Raw genomic sequence first — 19,506 nt, 5'->3', positions numbered from 1 at the left:
GTTTGATTGCACTGTGGTCTGAGAGACAGTTTGTTATAATTTCTGTTCTTTTACGTTTGCTGAGGAGCACTTTACTTCCAAGTATATGGTCAATTTTGGAATAAGTGTGATGTGGTGCTGAGAAGAATGTATATTCTGTTGATTTGGGGTGGAGAGTTCTGTAGATGTCTATTAGGTCTGCTTGGTGCAGAGCTGAGTTCAATTCCTGGATATCCTTGTTAACTTTGTGTCTTGTTGATCTGTCTAATGTTGACAGTGGGATGTTAAAGTCTCCCATTATTATTGTGTGGGAGTCTAAGTCTCTTCGTAAGTCTCTAAGGACTTGCTTTATGAATCTGGGTGCTCCTGTATTGGGTGCATATATATTTAGGATAGTTAGCTCTTGTTGAATTGATCCCTTTACCGTTATGTAATGTCCTTCTTTCTCTCTTTTGATCTTTGTTGGTTTAAAGTCTGTTTTATCAGAGACTAGGATTGCAACCCCTGCCTTTTTTTGTTTTCCATTTGCTTGGTAGATCTTCCTCCATCCCTTTATTTTGAGCCTATGTGTCTCTGCACATGAGATGGGTCTTCTGAATACAGCACACTGATGAGTCTTGACTCTTTATCCAGTTTGCCAGTCTGTGTCTTTTAATTGAAGCATTTAGCCCATTTACATTTAAGGTTAATATTGTTGTGTGTGAATTTGATCCTGTTATTATGATGTTAGCTGGTTATTTTGCTCATTAGTTGATGTGGTTTCTTCCTAGCATTGATGGTCTTTACATTTTGGCATGTTTTTACATTGGCTGGTACTGGTTGTTCCTTTCCATGTTTAGTGCTTCCTTCAGGAGCTCTTGTAGGGCAGGCTTGATGGTGACAAAATCTCTAAGCATTTGCTTATCTGCAAAGGATTTTATTTCTCCTTCGCTTATGAAACTTAGTTTGGCTGGATATGAAATTCTGGTTTGAAAATTCTTTTCTTGAAGAATGTTGAATATTGGTCCCCACTCTCTTCTGGCTTGGAGAGTTTCTGCCGAGAGATCCACTGTTAGTCTGATGGGCTTCCCTTTGTGGGTAACCCGACCTTTCTCTCTGGCTGCCCTTAACATTTTTTCCTTCATTTCAACTTTGGTGAATCTGACAATTATGTGTCTTGGAGTTGCTCTTCTCGAGGAGTATCTTTGTGGTGTTCTCTGTATTTCCTGAATTTGAATTTTGGCCTGCCTTGCTAGGTTGGGGAAGTTCTGCTGGATAATATCCTGCAGAGTGTTTTCCAACTTGGTTCCATTCTCCCCGTCACTTTCAGGTATGCCAATCAGATGTAGATTTGGTCTTTTCACATAGTCCCATATTTCTTGGAGGCTTTGTTTGTTTCTTTTTACTCTTTTTTCTCTAAACTTCTCTTCTCGCATCATTTCATTCATTTGATCTTCAATCACTGACACCCTTTCTTCCAGTTGATCGAATCAGTTACTGAAGCTTGTACATTGGTCACGTAGTTCTTGTGCCATGGTTTTCAGCTTTGTCAGGTCATTTAAGGACTTCTCTACATTGGTTATTCTAGTTAGCCATTTGTTCAATCTTTTCTCAAGGTTTTTAGCTTCTTTGCAATGGATTCAAACTTCCTCCTTTAGCTCAGAGAAGTTTGATCATCTGAAGCCTTCTTCTCTCAACTCATCAAAGTCATTCTCCATCCAGCTTTGTTCCATTGCTAGTGAGGAGCTGAGTTCCTTTGGAGGGGGAGAGGTGCTCTGATTTTTAGAATTTTCAGCTTTTCTGCTCTGATTTTTCCCTATCTTTGTGGTTTTATCTACCTTTGGTCTTTGATGATGGTGACATACAGATGGGGTTTTGGTGTGGATGTCCTTTCTGCTTGTTAGTTTTCCTTCTAACAGTCAGGACCCTCAGCTGCAGGTCTGTTGGAGTTTGCTGGGGTCCACTCTAGACCCTGTTTGCCTGGGTATCAGCAGTGGAGTCTGCAGAAGAGTGAATATTCCTGAACAACAAATGTTGCTGCCTGAATGTTCCTCTGGAAGCTTCGTCTCAGAGGGTTACCCGGCCATGTGAGGTGTCAGTCTGCTCCTACTAGGGGGTGCCTCCCAGTTAGGCTACTCGGGGGTCAGGGACCCACTTGAGCTGGCAATCTGTTCGTTCTCAGATTTCAAACTCCATGCTGGGAGAACCACTACTCTCTTCAAAGCTGTCAGACAGGGACATTTAAATCTGCAGAGGTTTCTGCTGCCTTCTATTTGGCTATGCCCTGTCCTCAGAGGTGGAGTCTACAGAAGCAGGCAGACCTCCTTGAGCTGTGGTGGGCTCCACTCAGTTCGAGCTTCCCAGCTGCTTTGTTTACCTACTCAAGCCTCAGCAATGGCTGGTGCCCCTCCCCCAGCCTTGCTGCTGCTTTGCAGTTAGATCTCAGACTGCTGTGCTAGCAATGAGGGAGGCTCTGTGGGCGTGTGACCCTCCGAGCCAGGTGTGGAATATAATCTCCTGGTGTGCCCTTTGGTAAGACCCTTGGAAAAGCGCAGTTTTAGGGTGGGAGTGACCCGATTTTCCAGGTGCTGTGTGTCACAGTTTCCCTTCGCTAGGAAAGGGAATTCCCTTATCTGTTGTGCTTCCCAGGTGAGGCGATGCCTCGCCCTGCTTCAGCTCTTGCTCGGTGGGCTGCACCCACTGTCTGACACGCCCCAATGAGATGAACCCGGTACCTTAGTTGGAAATGCAGAAATCACCCGTCTTCTGTGTTGCTCACGCTGGGAGCTGTAGCCTGGAGCTGTTCCTATTCAGCCATCTTGGAACCCCCCCAGTTGTTTTTCAAAATTGTTTATCATTCATAAAATCTAGGCAAGGAAGTTTTGAATTTAATGCATGAAACCACCAATTCTCCAAATTAACCTTTATAACCATATTATAAATTAAAAGTAGGTATATAATAAATTTGAAAATGAACTCAATATCAGAGATTATAAAAGTAGCTGAATACAGCCTGAATATGTGTTTAAATATATATTTATTTTGGCCTACAGTGTTTTTCATTTGAATTAGTTGCCAACATTTAAAGTTTGAGAGATTTCTCATAAATATCCAGGTTATAGTATTCTCTTGAAATTTTGGAATCAAAATTCTCACATGTCAACAACCCTCTTGGCTTGAACTGAGTGGTACCTGCCACCTTGAGGAGGGACAAATATTTTCCCACTTTCCACCATCCTCAACAGTCACATATCACCTGCCTGACCCCCATCTAGTATTCAAATTTACAACTCCTGCTTTAGATATTAGCTTTCAAAAATGTTTATAATCCCTCAGTACTTAGTTTAAAACTGTATAACTTGTCTTTTTACAACCTGTTATCTATTTTTAAATCTATCATTTGGCTTTTATCTTCTTGATTTTTATAAGTTATAATACCTCCCCACTTCACTTACATTGATATGCAGTGGTTGCATCAAAAAGAAGTTTCTGTTCATCTGATTGTTCTGATGCCTCTTTTGTCTACAGGTCAGTAAAATTACCTCTAGAAGATGGGTCATTTTTTAATGAAACAGATGTCGTTTTCCCCCAGTCGTTGCCGAAAGATCTCATCTATGGACCCGTGCTGCCACTGTCAGCCATTGCTGGGCTAGTAGGCGAAGAGGCAGAGACTTTCCGGGTAAGTACCTGGCACCTCTTCCTGTTTGCCTAATGGGTTGAGGGCTAGGAAGCCTGATCTCATTTGATTGTCATAACCATCCTATGAGAAATGCAGGATACAGAGGATCATCTTGGTTTTTAATATAGATTAGCCACAGAAACTGTGAGAGATGAAGACTCTGGAGTTTTGAGTTTGGATGACTGGGATGATGGTGGCTGCTAACAGAAACAGGGGGCCCAGGTGTGATTTCCATTTTGGGCATACTCAATTTGCGGTGCAGGGAAGACACCCAGGTGGAGATGCTGGGTGGAAGTTGGCAAAGTGGACCTAGTGTTAGGGAGGAGAAGTAGGACTGTCAGTGTCATTCTCACAGATAGGACGGTGGGAGCACTGAGCGGATGTGATGAGCAAAGAGAGAAAGGGTGCAAGGGAAGAGAAGAGAGCCAGAGCCAGCTGACTGCTGAACTCAGGGGCGAAAGAGAATTCTGAGAAGGCGCAGTCACAGAAGTAGGAGCAAACCTGGGAGGGACGAACAAGGCCATAGGAAACAGCAGAAGAAAGCGTCAAAAGGGAGAGTTTGCCACATATTACACACCCATTCATTCATTCAACAGAGATTTATCAAGTTTCTTCTGTGTAGCAGACACTGTTTTAGGCAATGGGATTCTCATGGTGGCCAAGCAGGCGCCATGTAATTCTCATGAAGCTTACATTCTTGTCAGGAAGACAGAACAACAACAACAAAAGTAAAGAGTATTGTTCTTTTGTAATAATTATCACATTTTTCAATGATATATTAAATCATTACAAAATGTGATAATTATCGCACAGAATAAATGGAGACAGGGCAGCAAGGAAGGGATGGGCTGGTTAAGGAAGGCCTCTGGGGAGATGACGCTTAAGCTGAGATTTGAAGGACAAGGAGGCATTACTCCTGTTACAAGCAGGATAAAGAATGTTTCATGTGGAAGGACCTGCATGTGAAAGACCCTAAGGGAAAAAGAGAAATTGGTATGTGTGAGGAACTGAGAAAAGATGCATATGGCTGGAGCATGATAAATGAAGGGGAAGTGAGGTGTGGGGTGCTGTTCAAGAGAGAGGCAGGGAGCAGAGGGCAGCACCTGCAAGACCTTTGGGATGATGGGAGGAGCTCCACTTCTTTGGCCCTCTTGAACCTGCTATGCTTACCCTTGTGTTAAATTCTCAGCAGAGGATAGAGGAGGTGGAGGTTCCTGAATGTTTTTGACTACTGCATGGAATTAAGCTATGACTGTTAAAAATAATTCAGTGTGGGCCAGGCACCGTGGCTCATGCCTGTAATCCCAGCACTTTGGGAGGCCAAGGCATGCGGATCACCTGAGGTCAGGGGTTCAAGACCAGCCTGGCCAACATGGTGAAATCCCCATCTCTACAAAAATACAAAAATTAGCTGGGCATGATGGCAGATGCCTGTAATCCCAGCTACTTGGGAGGCTGAGGTAGGAGAGTCACTTGAACCCGGGAGGCGGAGGTTGCAGTGAGCTGAGATCGCACCAGCCTAGGTGACAGAGCAAGACTCCGTCTCAAAAATAAAATAAAATAAAATAAAATAAAAATAATTCAGTATAAGGATTAGTTCATTAAAAAATCTCTGTGGCAAGCAAGAGAAAGGGTTACATGCCCTTAATATTTCCTTTAATGAATCACAATGATTCACCTTTTTAAATTATGGAAAGAGATTATAGTCAATCTCCTGCATTCATGGGTTCCACTTCTGTGTATTCAACCCACTGCAGATCAAAAATATTCAGAAAAAAGTGGTATGGTTGCATCTGTACTGAATATATACACACTTTTATTTTTTCTCATTATTGCCTAAACAATACAGTATAACAACTATTTCTAAAACATTTATATTGTATTAGGTATTATAAGTAACCTAGAGATGTCTTAAAAGTATATGGGAGAAAAAATAAAATAAAAACATTGAAAATAAAGAAAAAATATGTAGGGGATATATGTAGGTTATATGGAAATACTATGTCATTTTATATAAGGAACTTGAGCATCCACAGATTCTGGTATTGCTAGAGGGTCCTGGAACCCATCCCCTGTGGATACTGTAGTTCTTTTTATAGCACAGGTCTCAACCTTGGAGATATAACTGCATTCAGCCACAGTGGGGCAGCAAAGTAAGAACAAAGAGATCAGCCATCAAGGTTTGTAGCTCCAATTTTTCTGTGTTTAGTATTTGGTGCTCAGAGCCCCTAAATTTCTACTATCTCAAATTGGGTTTTTCTGGGCAGAAAATATGTGTAGGAGCCCTTATATTTCACATTTTGTACAAACATAATGAACTCTGCATAAAACATTTAAAATTCAGGCAATTGTCCTTGTCATTTGAGAAATGCTATGAAATGCCTTCTTTAAATACTCAGATATGGAGTTACTATTTTTAAATGCTCATAATAGACATCTTTATTTTAAAACCTTTTTTTTTTTTTTTTTTTGAGACGGAGTCTCGCTCTGTCACCCAGGCTGGAGTGCAGTGGCGCCATCTCAGCTCACTGCAAGCTCCGCCTCCTGGGTTCACGCCATTCTCCTGCCTCAGCCTCCCGAGTAGCTGGGACTACAGGCGCCCGCCACCTCGCCCGGCTAGTTTTTTGTATTTTTCAGTAGAGACGGGGTTTCACCGTGTTAGCCAGGATGGTCTTGATCTCCTGACCTCGTGATCCGCCCGTCTCGGCCTCCCAAAGTGCTGGGATTACAGGCTTGAGCCACCGTGCCCGGCCCAAAACCTTTTTTATTTGTATAAATTTAAGGGGTACACATGCAGTTTTGCTATGTGGATATATTGTCTGGGCAGACATCTTTATTTCCTAGGACTTGTGTACTCAGTATATTTTAAATTTTTCTGAAAGCAGAAATGTAATATTATAGTTTGACATCTGTAAATCATTCAGGGATTATTAATAAAGCCATATATTTTGTATTTAAGTTAGACATTTTCCCAGCAGTTTACTTTTTCATTTTGTAGCATAATAAAGTGAGGAAAATGTTTAAAACATTAATTAATGTCTGTACAATGAGTGAAAGCATAACCAAAAATAGATCTCAAATGTCTTGATTCTATTCCCTCCTTCAATGTCATTTTTTTTGATCTGGGTACCAATGGCAAGGGAATCAATAATGAGTCGATTATAAGGTCTTAAAAATGGATGAGTTGTGGACTTTTAAAAAATTACAAACATTAAATAATCCCATTATCTATTCATAGGTAATGCCAGAAGGGTACATTACAGGCCTTTAAATAGCCCTGAGTCACATTACACAACTTATTTAGGGCATTAGAAATGTATCCAATTTTAAGTCGTAGCATAGGGGAAATCAAAGGCAGATGTTATCTGGCAGAAATTGGATCCAAGATCATGAACTTAATCTCAAGTGTCTAATTTCTTTTTTCCATCTACCTTTTTAATTTTTTCAAACAGATGTTGCTAAATAGGAATCTCTTTTAGAAACTCAAATATTTTGAAACATATATGGATTTTTACATTTTCTAAAGCACAATTAAATTGGACTGCAATTTTTCATGTTTTGTCATGTGATCAAAATTATTTCTGATTCTAGAGGACTGAAAAAGGAGATGGTATTATTAACAAACATTTCTAAACACTACTGGTACCTTTTATTTTTAAATATCTCAGAATTATAAGCTGTTTCTGCTTACATAATCCATATACTCACACTCATTTTTAAATGTCATCAAATATATTTATTGATTAAAAAGTAATAGGAAGACAAGCCGAAGTTTGTCTTAAAGAAAAAAAGCCACATACAATACTAGTTTAACATACCAAGGCCAGAAAATTTCCAATTTTAATCTTCACATTTTGTTTTATACGCACAGATTCATTGGTATTGTGCAAATGAGAGACATGGTGTTTTTTTGTTGTTGTTTTGTTTAATATTTTGATCCTATTTTCATTCCAGATAAGTCTGTCTTTTTGTGATTTATATTCTAAAGTTAGATGTCATAAAAAAAAAACTCAGGAAACTTTTCAATAATGGTGATAACAGTGAATAACTCTTTTCCTTGTGAGTCAAATCTCAATCAGACACCACAAAAGTGTCATTATTCAGCTGCAGTTTAATTTTTTGGAGTGGGAAAGGTGATTTTCCTTTTTCTTGATCCACTGGGTGACCAGATTGTTACCCAACTATTTATTTTCTAACTATCTAAGGCTATGAGGGCATGAAATATACAAATAATAAATTAAAGTCAATCTGTCCTTTAAAAAAAATTATTATGATGAATGCTCAATGTTCCTATGTTTTCTGTGTCTGTGGGGTTAGGGATGGTTCCTTTCTGTCAGTTGTTCTGGTGGGCATTTCTTAGGCTCTTAGCCATGATGTTTTCTTAACACAAGGTTTTATTCTCTCCCTGAAGCCTAAAGATGATCTATATCCTTTGCTTCACCCGACTATGCATTGCTGGACTCCAACAAGTGACTTGTACATTGGCTGTGAAGAGGGTCATCTTTTAATGATTAATGGAGACACCTTGAAAGTGACTGTGCTTAATAAGATAGAAGAGGAATCACCACTGGGTGAGAAACTGTCCTGATTCATATTCCCGTATAGCCATGGGTGTTGGTTTTGTTGGTTTTCCCTGTATTTCTCTTGCCTGGAGACATCTTTGATTCCCCCTTCTTCTTAATCCCCTGGCTGTTACTATGCTCTTGGCATTCTACCATCCCTTTATATGCATATTTCATGTAATCCTCAGAACAACATTATAAGGGGAGACACATTAATCTCCATGATACAGAAGAGATATGTTAGGAAACACGGCCCAGTCCACATAAACTGTGGAGCTGACACCTGAACCCAGGCAATAAGACCTCAGAGTCCAAGTTCTTGGCTACTGTGCTGTATCTGTTTCTATACATATGCCCATTCTGCTTAGTCTGCTAATCATACACTTTCCTGCCCCCTATCCCAACCCTTTTCTCCAGGCTGATCATCTCTTAAGCCCAAAAGCCATCTTGAAAATTACCTTTCTATTGCTCAGTTAGAAGTGTTGTTTTTTTGTGTGTTTTTCTAGACAGAGTCTCATTCTGTCACCCAGGCTAGGGTGCAGTGGCGCAATCTTGGCTCACTGCAACCTCTGCCTCCCAGGTTCAAGCCATCTCATGCTTCAGCCTCCCAAGTACCTGGAATTATAGGCACACACTACCACGCCCGGCTAATTTTTGTATTTTTAGTAGAGGTGGGGTTTTGTCATGTTGGCCAGGCTGATCTTGAACTCCTGACCTCAAGTGATCTGCCTACCTTGGCCTTCCAAAGTGCTGGGATTACAGGCAGGAGCCACCACACCCTGCCATATTGCTCAGCTAGAATTTGAAAGAGAACCTGATCTATTCTGCCTTAGATATAGTGTCTATTCCTGACCCCATCAGCTGTGGCCATGGTTGGGCCTGGGTCACAGGAGCCACTGTCTACTCATTGAGCAGTAGACGTAGACCCTGGGAGGAGGGGGCCTTGCCAGGGCAAGCTCCTCAAACCTGTCCAAAGCATTCTCTATTTCCATTGCTCTTACTATTTCACACCTTGATTTCTGTAACAACCTTAGGATGGACTTCACTGACCTTAATATACATCTGACCCAAACCAGGCAGCTTATCTCTGTCAAACTGCCTTTTTGAAGGCCACTTTTAACACCCAGCTCAAGAACTGCACTGCCTTGATTTCATGCTCTCCCTAATGTGATCCTACCTACTCCATTGGTATTATTTCCAACTATGCCCTAGTATGAGTTTTCTGAGCCAGTCGTTTATTCTCACCATTTCACAGACATGCCTCTAGCCCATTCCCTTGGCACTTATTGTCTCTGAATCTGCCAGTTCCCAGCTCCAATACCACCCCCTCCAGCAAGTTTTCCCCATTGCAGTGTCCCTCATCTGCCTTTTTTCCTTTTCTCTGACTCACTTTCCCTGTAAAACTGAGGCCATGAGGTTTGACTTCCCTCCCTACTCCCTTTCTCTCTTCCCTTTACTCCTACTGTACCCTCCAGCCTTGCTCCTCTCTCTAATCTAGCATCTATGTTAGTTACATAGATCTGATGATAGAGAATTCAAAAACAACTTATATGATTTACATCAGTAAAAGCAGCTTTTATTATTCATTGTTACATTGTACTTTTAATTATGTGTCACCTGCTTTACCTTGTTTTTCTTTTCCAAAAGACAGAAGAAATTTTATCAGTCCAGTAACCTTGGTGTATCAGAAGGAGGGCGTGCTGGCTTCTGGAATTGTAATGTATTTTTTTCTCAAAATTAATTGGTTTAAAGAAAATTCACAATTCCAATGTGTTGCCATTTACTATTATGAGCCATATTTTAGGATGTCAGATCTGTCACATTATTAATTAAAATGGTTTCCTCTTTGGGTACTATTAAAAAAGATTTATTTTGAATAACTTCAAATCTATACAAAATAGAGGGAACAATATAATGAACTACCATATATTACTGCAAACAAACACAAATAGAATTTAAAAATCCATTGCCCTTCTGCAATGAAAAACTACCTAATATCTATAACCCAATTCCATGTTCGTTTCTACACTTAATGTATTAGGTTAGCAGACACGAATTTGGAACCCTTTGTCTAAGCTGCAGCTTGGACTCTGGTGAATGCCCATTTAGCTTACATGTATCATAATGTTATTATTGATATTTAAATCAGTATTAATAGCCTCCATTTCCTTGGTGCTTACTTTGTGCCAGGCACCAAGCTAAGTACTTTACTTGTATTATCTTATAGGTCCTTACAACAACCTTATCGAATAGAATCTATTGACATCCTCCTTTAACAGACAAGGAATCTAATCTTACAGAGTTCACCAGCAAGTAATTGGAAGAGTTAGGGCTTGAACATAGGTGTGTTAAACTCCAAAGTCTTTGCTGTCATTTATTAGAACTCAGTCTCAGTAAGTAATAAAAGGTGTCAGACCATGTTTTTCTTTTTCTGTTTCTTTTCTTTTCTATTTTTTTTTTTTTTTTTTTTTGAGACGGCGTCTCACACTGTCTGTCTGGCTGGAGTGCAGTGGCACAATCTCTGCTTACTGCAAGCTCCGCCTCCTGGGTTCGTGCCATTCTCCTGCCTCAGCCTTCAGAGTAGCTGGGACTACAGGCGCCTGCCACCACGCCCAGCTAATTTTTGTATTTTTAGTAGAGACGGGGTTTCACCGTGTTAGCCAGGATGGTCTCGATCTCCTGACCTCGTGATCCGCCCCCTTCGGCCTCCCAAAGTGCTGGGATTACAGGCTTGAGCCACCGTGCCCGGCCAAGACCATGTTTTTCCATGCCATTATAATCAATGTAAACAATGCTAAGGTGTGGAACTGACCTATACCAAAATCCAGGTCTAGTTGTAACTATCCCAGATGTTAGCATAGTCCGTTTCACTGACACAGATGACATCTGCAGGACTTTGAGGGTAGCTAGGCAGTGACCTCAGGGTGAGAGACATTCTACCCTCAGGAAGCCATCTGGAGCACATACACCTACACTTAGCTCCCCCAACCTTGCAGTGGACTATCCCCTCCTCCTCCATTTAGTCTGCATTTGTGGGCTTTTATGACTCTTGTCCTCTTCAAGACCACCCTTGATGTTTGTTTAACCCCCTTTAAGGGAATGATTATAGCATTTGCTCTGGTGAGTGATGGAGAATAAAGATGAGCTCAAAAAATGCACCTTGCCTGCTTTCCCTTCCAGGGCCCAGGCATTTGAACCCAGCCACCTGAAGTCCCCGCTCTTAATTATGAGATGTCTAATCTAGAAAATGATAAGTAAATTTCCTCCAACTGTTTTCACTATTGTAAAAATAACTCAAATTTCTCTTGAGAATAATAAAGTTAACCTAAATCTATTCAAAACCAACCAATCAACTAGCCCATTTATATTGGATCCTTGCTATGTTCTACTACTGTGTGAGGAAGAGAAAAAGAGGATCCAAAGGGAATAAAAGGCACACTCCCTACCCTTGGGTCATTTAGGGAGATAAGAAATGCACATAATAATGATGAAAGAGCATACAGGAAGGCTAGTGTCCTTTCAAGCAAAGAAACTGCTATATACAAGCCACACAAACTCTACTTCATTTTTCCTACCGCCTGTGTAGTGAAGAATGTAGTAAGAAGAGGGATACTAGAGAAACTCAAAAAAGGAGATATCAGTAAAGTTTTAGGTAATTGAAAAATGTATCACAAAAGAGATCAAACTGAAGCTTGACCAGGGAACATAGTTAAAAGTCGTCTAAATAAAGATGAGAGGACAGTGCATCTATGCAAACATAGATGATGACTCCAAATAAACAGTAGAAGTAATCAATAAGCCTTAACTTGTCTGATGAGTCAAGTATACTATGCATTGACTAAGACTGATTTTCTACATTTATCTCACTCATCTCTAGGATGGCTTTGTGTATTCTTTTATTATTAAAGATGGAAGTTACACGATCAAGGATTTTCTTGAGATTGAAAGACCTGTAGAACATATGACATTCTCTCCCAATTATACAATGTTGCTGATTCAAACAGACAAGGTATGTTGGATGGTAATTTCTTGATATGTGATTTTCAGATGATATTATTATCATCATTACATGACAGGAATGAGGAGCAGAGTGTGCTACACAGTGGTACTCCACTAGTCAAGACTCTAGGTTGTAAATGAAAAACTACCCAGTTTAAAAGCTTTAAATTACAAAGAGCTATTGGTTTATTTTTGTGCATGTAACTGAAAGGGCAAGGAGTGAATCTGAATACAAGAGCTGCCATGATGCCACCAAGCCTTGTTTATTTCCATCTCTTGGCTCTGTTTCCTCTCTGCTGCCTCCATTTCCATGCTGACTCTCCCCTTGTGGTGTTAAGAGTTATATGCAGCTCTAGCTTATATTTCTGCCTGCTTGATGTCCCTGGTGGAAAGATACCAGCTAGAAAAAAAGTCTTGGAATATAGACTCAGTGGACTAACTGAATCACGTGTCTTCCCCTGGGTCAGTCACTTGTACCATAGGAATCCTAAGCTCTGACTGGCCAGGCCTAAGTCACATGCATAGCCTTGGATGCTGGGTAGAGTCAACTGACTTAAATGAGAACTGAGATTGGGGCATAGGTTGTTCTCCAAAGACAATGTGGGTTCTATAAGAGAAGAAGAAAAATGAATTATTGTAAGATTAAAACAAACATTTTCTTCAATTATACTGCTAGGAAGATTCCTAATTAATGGAATGATCTTCAGGCATCAAAATTAGCAGATATTTATATTGTTATACAATAATTTTACATGAATTACAAATAAAATTCAATGATTTTCTGCCTAAAAGAAAATTAAATTTAAATATGGACAGACTTTTGTTTCTGATAATTAACAGAAGTTTTTTTTAAAAAAAAAAAACTGTGCTAACTTATGTTTTAATAAATAAATGACTAACTGAAAATATCTATGGAGAACAGGAAACTAGGAAAAAGATACCATAAAAGAAGGAGGAAAGACCCAAATAGAACTTCTAAAGAAGAAAAATATACTAGCAAAGTAAAAATTAAATGAACATGTCTGACAAAATGTTGGACATAACCAAAGAGAGAATAAATGAATTCGAAGATGGATCAGAAGAAGTTATTCAGAATGTCACCTAGAAAAGCAAAAGGGTAGAAAATACAGAAGGGAACATAAGATATAAGAACAATACAGTGAAAAGATCTAACATATGTTTGATTAGAGTCCAGAGAGGAGAAAGTGGGACAGAGGCAATAATTAAAGAGATACTGACTGGGGATTTTCCAGAATTGGTTAAAGACATGAATTTACAGATTTAAGAGATCCAGTGAATCCCAAACAGAATACATAAAATGATATCCACACTTAGACTTACCAAAGTGAAACTGTTGAAAACCAAAGAGAAAATTTTCAAAGCAGTCAGAGAAAAAGACAGATTACTTCTAAGGAATTTCAATTAGACTAATAGCTGACTTCTCTGTGGCAATAATGTAAGTAAGAAATAGTGGAATAATACCTTCAATGTGTTGCAGGGGTCAGCAAACTGTAGCTCCATGGGGCAAAACTAGCCTGCTGCATGTTTTTCAAATTAGATTTTATTGGAACATAGCCACACCCACTTATGTATTGTTTATGGCTTCTTTCATACCACAATGGCAGCATTAAATAGTTGTGGCAGAGACTACATGGTTTGCAAAGCCTAACATATTTACCATCAGTCTATTTATAGAAAAAGGTTGATGACCCCTGATGTAATGAAAAAAAGTAATTACCACCTAGAATTCTATACCCAATGAAAACATCTTTTCAGTATGTGGGTAAAAAAAGACATTTTAGACACTCCAAAGTTAAGAGTGTGTCAGCAGCTGACTATCACTGGAGAAAATTCTGAAGAATTTACTTCCAGCAGAGGAAAATTATCCCAGATGTAAGGTGTGTGATGCAACAAAAACAAAGAGCAGTAGTAATGGGTAGAGAATGACACATTGTAGAAGATGTACAGTAAATGAACACTGCATACAACAGCAGGAAAAAAAAATGTGGAAGTAGGTTTAAAAATAATATTGAACTAAAATCCCAAATGACAATACTATAAGTTGGGGGGAGCGGGGGAGCAGGATATATAGAACAAAGTATTCCAAGGATCCCACGTGACCCAGGAGGAGAATAAAGCTTTTAAGTAACTTTGATGTTGATAAATTAGGTATACATGTTACAACTTCAAAGGTAGCCACTAAAACAATAGGAACAGTAGACGAAATTTCCAAACTAGAGAAAGTAAAATGTTAAATAAAAAAGTTTAACCCAAAACAAGGTAAAAAAGAGAAAGAAAATGAAATGCAAAACAACTGAGATAAACAAAAAGCATAAATTAAAACCTATGTTTAAACCCAGATATGAAAAGACGGAAAAAGATATGTAAACATTAACCCAAAGAAAACCAGTGGAAATATATTAATATTAGACAAAATAGGCTTTGAGGTAAAAATCATTACTAAAGATAAATGGGCTTATTTCAGAATAACAAAATATTAAATTTATCGGGAATATATAAATACTTAAAATATGTACAAGGAATCTTCGTTATCTTGTCATGCTTCAAGGCCCAGGAAAGGCCTAGGCAAAACTCTTGGTGGGGTTTTGTTACATTCAAGCATTTGTATAAGGGCACTGGCTCTATTAGCTTTTAATATTTAACTTAATCACTCAGCCATTGCTGAAACAGTTGTCATGGAGGCCTGCCTGTTCAGCTGTTAGTGAGATCTGGCCTGCCACACCTTCTCACTGAAGTCTTTCTTAAACACACACTTTAAAATTTCACCCTCTTATTTTGCTATATAATGTTCTCCTCTGTTATATTTTCTTTTTCTTCTTACAATTATCACTGTCTAATTTGCAGTATGTTTTATTTGGTTATATTATTTATCATCTAAATCTGCCAGCAGAAGGTAAGCTCCGTGAGGGCAGGGGATTTTGTTTTATCCTCTGCTATAACCCCAACATCTAAAGCAGTGACTGGCATTGTGTATCCACTTAATATTTATTGAAGAAATGACAGAAAGATAAAATTTGTAAATACCTACCAAATTTTGTACTCCTATAAAGTCATATTTTTTTAGATAAATGAGACCAGAAATATTTATGTTTAACTCAAGTAAACGTGAAGAACTTGCGATTAACTGAAAGCAGACTTCTTATTGCTGGTTAAATGACCATATTATATTACCAGCTACTTGGTAGAGATGCATTCATTACAGAATAGATTTTTTTTAGAGGTGAGTTTGAGAGCTGAAAATAATAAGCATGAAGTGACAGCTTCAGCCATACCTCAACTATTTCTACAAAGGCTTGTTTAAATGTTTAATGTTCTTTCCATTATATTTAGCATGTGGTAGGATTTAGTACATCTTAACAACTTTTTGGGTTTTCCACATTTTCCAAATTTTCTACATAAATAGATATTATTTTTGAAACAGGAAAAAATGTTTTATTATGTTTTGTAAATTAAAAAAATGAATGTCTGGGAGACCAGGTGTGGTGGCTCATGCCTATAATCCCAGCACTTTGGGAGGTCGAGGAGGGTGGATTACTTGAGGTCAGGAGTTTGAGACCGGCCTGGCCAACATGGTGAAACCCTGTCTTTAGTAAAAATACAAAAATTAGCCAAGTGTGGTGGCAGGTACCTGGAATCCCAGCTACTCAGGAGGCTGAGGCAAGAGAATCTCTTGAACCCAGGAGGCAGAGGTTGGTTGCAGTGAGCCAAGATCCCGCCATTGCACTCCAGCCTGGGCAACAGAGGGAGACTCAGTCACAAAACAAAAACAACAACAACAAAACAAACCAAAACATGAATGTCTGGAATTGAAGAAGAAAGTCTTATGGTTATTTAAAATGATGAGGCCAGGCATGGTGGCTTGCGCCTATCATCCCAGCACTTTGGGAGGCTGAGGCGTGCGGATCACCTGAGGTCAGGAGTTTGAAACCAGCCTAACCAACATGTTGAAACCCTGTCTCTAGTAAGCATACAAAATTAGCCGGGCATGGTGGTGCATGCCTGTAATCCCAGCTACTCAGGAGGCTGAGGCAGGAGAATCACTTAAACCTGGGAGGTGGGAGTTGCAGTGAGCTGAGATTGTGCCATTGCACTCCAACCTGGGCAACAATAGCAAGACTTTGTCTCGAAAAATTAATTAATTAAAATAAAATGATAAATAAGTGAATGAATGAATGAATCAACCAATCAATAAACAAACAAACAAATCAAGTGTCTAGATTTTAAGGCCTTCAGGGTCAAGGTCTTACTGAGTTGATCTGTGATTTCCCATCATCTGTTTCCACACAGTGCCTTGGTTACAGTAGGCATTTAATAAATATTTGTTGAACTATATACACAACAATTACAATATGTTTCTTTCCTTTTGTATATTTATCAGGGATCTGTTTATATCTACACTTTTGGTGAGGAGCCAACCTTAAATAAAGTCCTAGATGCTTGTGATGGGAAATTTCAGGCAGTTGACTTTATCACACCTGGAACCCAACACTTCATGGTAAAGAATATTTTACTGTGTCACAGTAGGACTAAAGATATGATGATGTTGTAAGATTTAAATCCCTATTTATATGTTATTGGGTAACTTTGAAAGTTCATGGGCAAAGCAATGTGAATAGGAGGCAGAGGCTGTCCTTGAAGGCTGTGGTGGAGATGCTAGACACTTCCATCCTCAAATCTACCCCCCAGTTAGAATGATACCCTCGTATTGTGACTTCATAATATCATCTTCTGAAAACAGCCAACACAATTGAGATCTTAGGAGCCATCTTTTGGTTTTCACCACCCAAGCTCTGCAAGCCAGGCTTTAACACATTTTAAAACACGTTCATTGCCAATGAGTCGTCAGCACTCAGTAAACTGTTAGTATTTATTTAGTATCTTTTTTCTGTGTAATGCACCAGCACCACTTGAGGTTGAAAATGAAATAGTTGCCATGTGCAATACATTAATTCAGTCTAAGGAGTCAATAATAATATGTCAGTATTGGCTCATCAGTTGTAACAAATGTACCACACTAATGCAAGATGTTAATAGTAGGGTAGTAGGTGTGTGGAGGGGAAGGGGAAGGAGAACTCTCTGTGCTTTCTGCTCAGTTTTTCTGTAATCCTAAAACTGCTCTAAAAAAATAAATTCTAGTAATTTAAAAAGGAACAATGTATAGCTTCCTACTTCTACATTTGTTCATTAGGCAATAGTTTTACTGATTTTTATAAGCAACTTTTATCTTTAATATGTTACATGCAAAATCTTTATTTTACTTTTCTAATACTAATTAGTTATGTATTACTTAAATTGCATTAAAGATAATAGTTAATATTTGTTCAGAAACGAAGCATTGGCATTGAAATGATAAAATAAGTATTTATAATCCACATAAATAAAATGAAATTTTATACTAAATCATCGACACACTGGAAAGGGAGGCAGAACTTGCTTCCATAGGAAAGTCTTATTTTCCATGTAGAGTTTTTGTTTTTCTTTTTGTTACAGACACTTACACATTCAGGGGAAATTTGTGTTTGGTGGCTGGAGGATTGTTCTTGTGTAAGCAAGATTTATCTGAATACCCCAGTAAGTATACTTGATAAATGGAGTTTTAAAAATATATTGAATTCTAATCCAATCTACCTTTTCATAGTCACACATCAATAGTCTGTAGAAATACTTGTTACAGAAGCCTCACTGCATTTTTGCCTTCTAGGTTTAGAGTAATCCCTGAGTGTAAAGTATATGCCACAGCCCCAAGAGTGAAACCATAGCATTGGTTATAGAAAACAAGATAGAACCATATTGGTTATAGAAAGCAGTAGGTTTTCTGTGGCGGCAGTTGTTTTTGAAACCCCAGTAGTTTATATCTTACTCATGTCGTAAGTTCACTGTGGATTGGCAGGGGTCCCTCTTGCACAGTCTCTCAGGGAGCCAGGCTGATGGGGCCTCCATCAAAGAATACTTCCTCTGTGCTGTGTGCAGGAGAGGAAGAGAGTGCTGAAAGGTCTTTTGGAGGGAGAGGGGGTGCTCCTGAATCAGCAAGTAAGTGCTTTTTCTCAGAAACGAAATATCCCTTTGGCCATAACTGGTTAAATGGTCCCATTTAATGGGAATCAATTAGAAATGAAAGAAAGTTGCCACTCTAACCAGCTTAAGCCAAAAATTAAAAAGTGAGTGTTATTGGCACAATCAACTATAAAGTACAGAACTTGTCTGGCCTCATGTGTGCCTCAGTCCATCAGTTTAAATGATATACTAAGGACCTTGTCTTTCTGTCTCCACACTATGCCTTTAGTTTCATCTTAGGCCTCACTGAGGTACACCCAGATACCACAGGTGCCAACCTCACATCATACTGTCAGAGAGGGAAGAAAAATTCCTACTGTAGGGGGAGGAAGAACAAAGATGCTTCTTCTTTCCAGAAGGTTCAGTAAATGTCTTCTAATGTCTTAATAACATCTGTGAACTAATCATATGCACAGGGGATGAGAAATGCAATTAAGTGCCTAATTAATGCACCAACTCAGCCCTGGAAATGGGAGTTAGATTCATTCCACTTGTCCCTGAAAATAGGGGAAGGATAGTTTCTCAGTGAATATTCAAGAGATTTTCCAGAAGGAGGGCATATGGATGCTGAATTGCAAACCACACTGCCTGCAACACCTACCACAATGTGATACCATTATTTCTGCCATGTTCACAGTGCATTTTGCATAAAATAACATTTCAAAAGGACCAAGAAACAATGGTAATGCTGTCTTTTAAAAAAAAGTAGTATTATTTGCTGCATTACACAGTTCTAGTTGAGAAATGGATCTTGGTATTAGGTAGGGAGTTTCAATCCTTCCCTTTTATAAAACTAAAATCTCAATTATAGAAGACTAAGCATCATATTTTACATAAGATGCAAAAGATAGATAATTCAGTGTGATAAATAAAACTCTCCCACAAAAGTAAAGATAAAATTTCTTACTGAGAAAACTTGAAATATGAAAAGACTCCATAATCTCTGTGACAAAAGGTTATATGTATTCATTTCTATTAGAAATAGTAAACTAGGAGAGATCTTACAAGTGCATTTAATGACATGTCCTTTCACACATTAGAGGCATACAAACATTTAACAACCACCCAGGGGCCCATATAATCAGGATATACCTTGTTCCTCTTGGGCAACGAGGGATACAGGTACCATTACCCTACAGAGAATTGATACAGATACAGTAATGCTGATGCCAGGTCTCTCTGCCTGTGTCCGGGACTGTGTTGCCTTCCTTCAGGCAGTGGTCCTGGGGGATC

The 19,506-nt window shown here is 38.9% G+C and overlaps 1 protein-coding gene across 1 annotated transcript in view; it reads left to right on the top strand.

The window, feature by feature from the left end:
• Positions 1 to 19,506, top strand: part of CFAP43 (cilia and flagella associated protein 43) — a 108,566-nt gene that overhangs the window by 23,102 nt on the left and 65,958 nt on the right. Inside the window, exons 5-10 of the mRNA XM_025396840.1 lie at positions 3,487 to 3,637; positions 8,049 to 8,208; positions 9,847 to 9,914; positions 12,077 to 12,208; positions 16,598 to 16,714; positions 17,710 to 17,790. Of these exons, the coding sequence (XP_025252625.1) occupies positions 3,487 to 3,637; positions 8,049 to 8,208; positions 9,847 to 9,914; positions 12,077 to 12,208; positions 16,598 to 16,714; positions 17,710 to 17,790 (709 nt within the window). The remainder of the gene's footprint in view (positions 1 to 3,486; positions 3,638 to 8,048; positions 8,209 to 9,846; positions 9,915 to 12,076; positions 12,209 to 16,597; positions 16,715 to 17,709; positions 17,791 to 19,506) is intronic.

Source organism: Theropithecus gelada, chromosome 9, assembly GCF_003255815.1.
Source record: "Theropithecus gelada isolate Dixy chromosome 9, Tgel_1.0, whole genome shotgun sequence".
NCBI classification, from domain to species: Eukaryota; Metazoa; Chordata; class Mammalia; order Primates; family Cercopithecidae; genus Theropithecus; species Theropithecus gelada.
The sequence above is the reverse complement of the archived record's forward strand: the minus strand, read 5'-3'. Positions and strand labels throughout refer to the sequence as shown.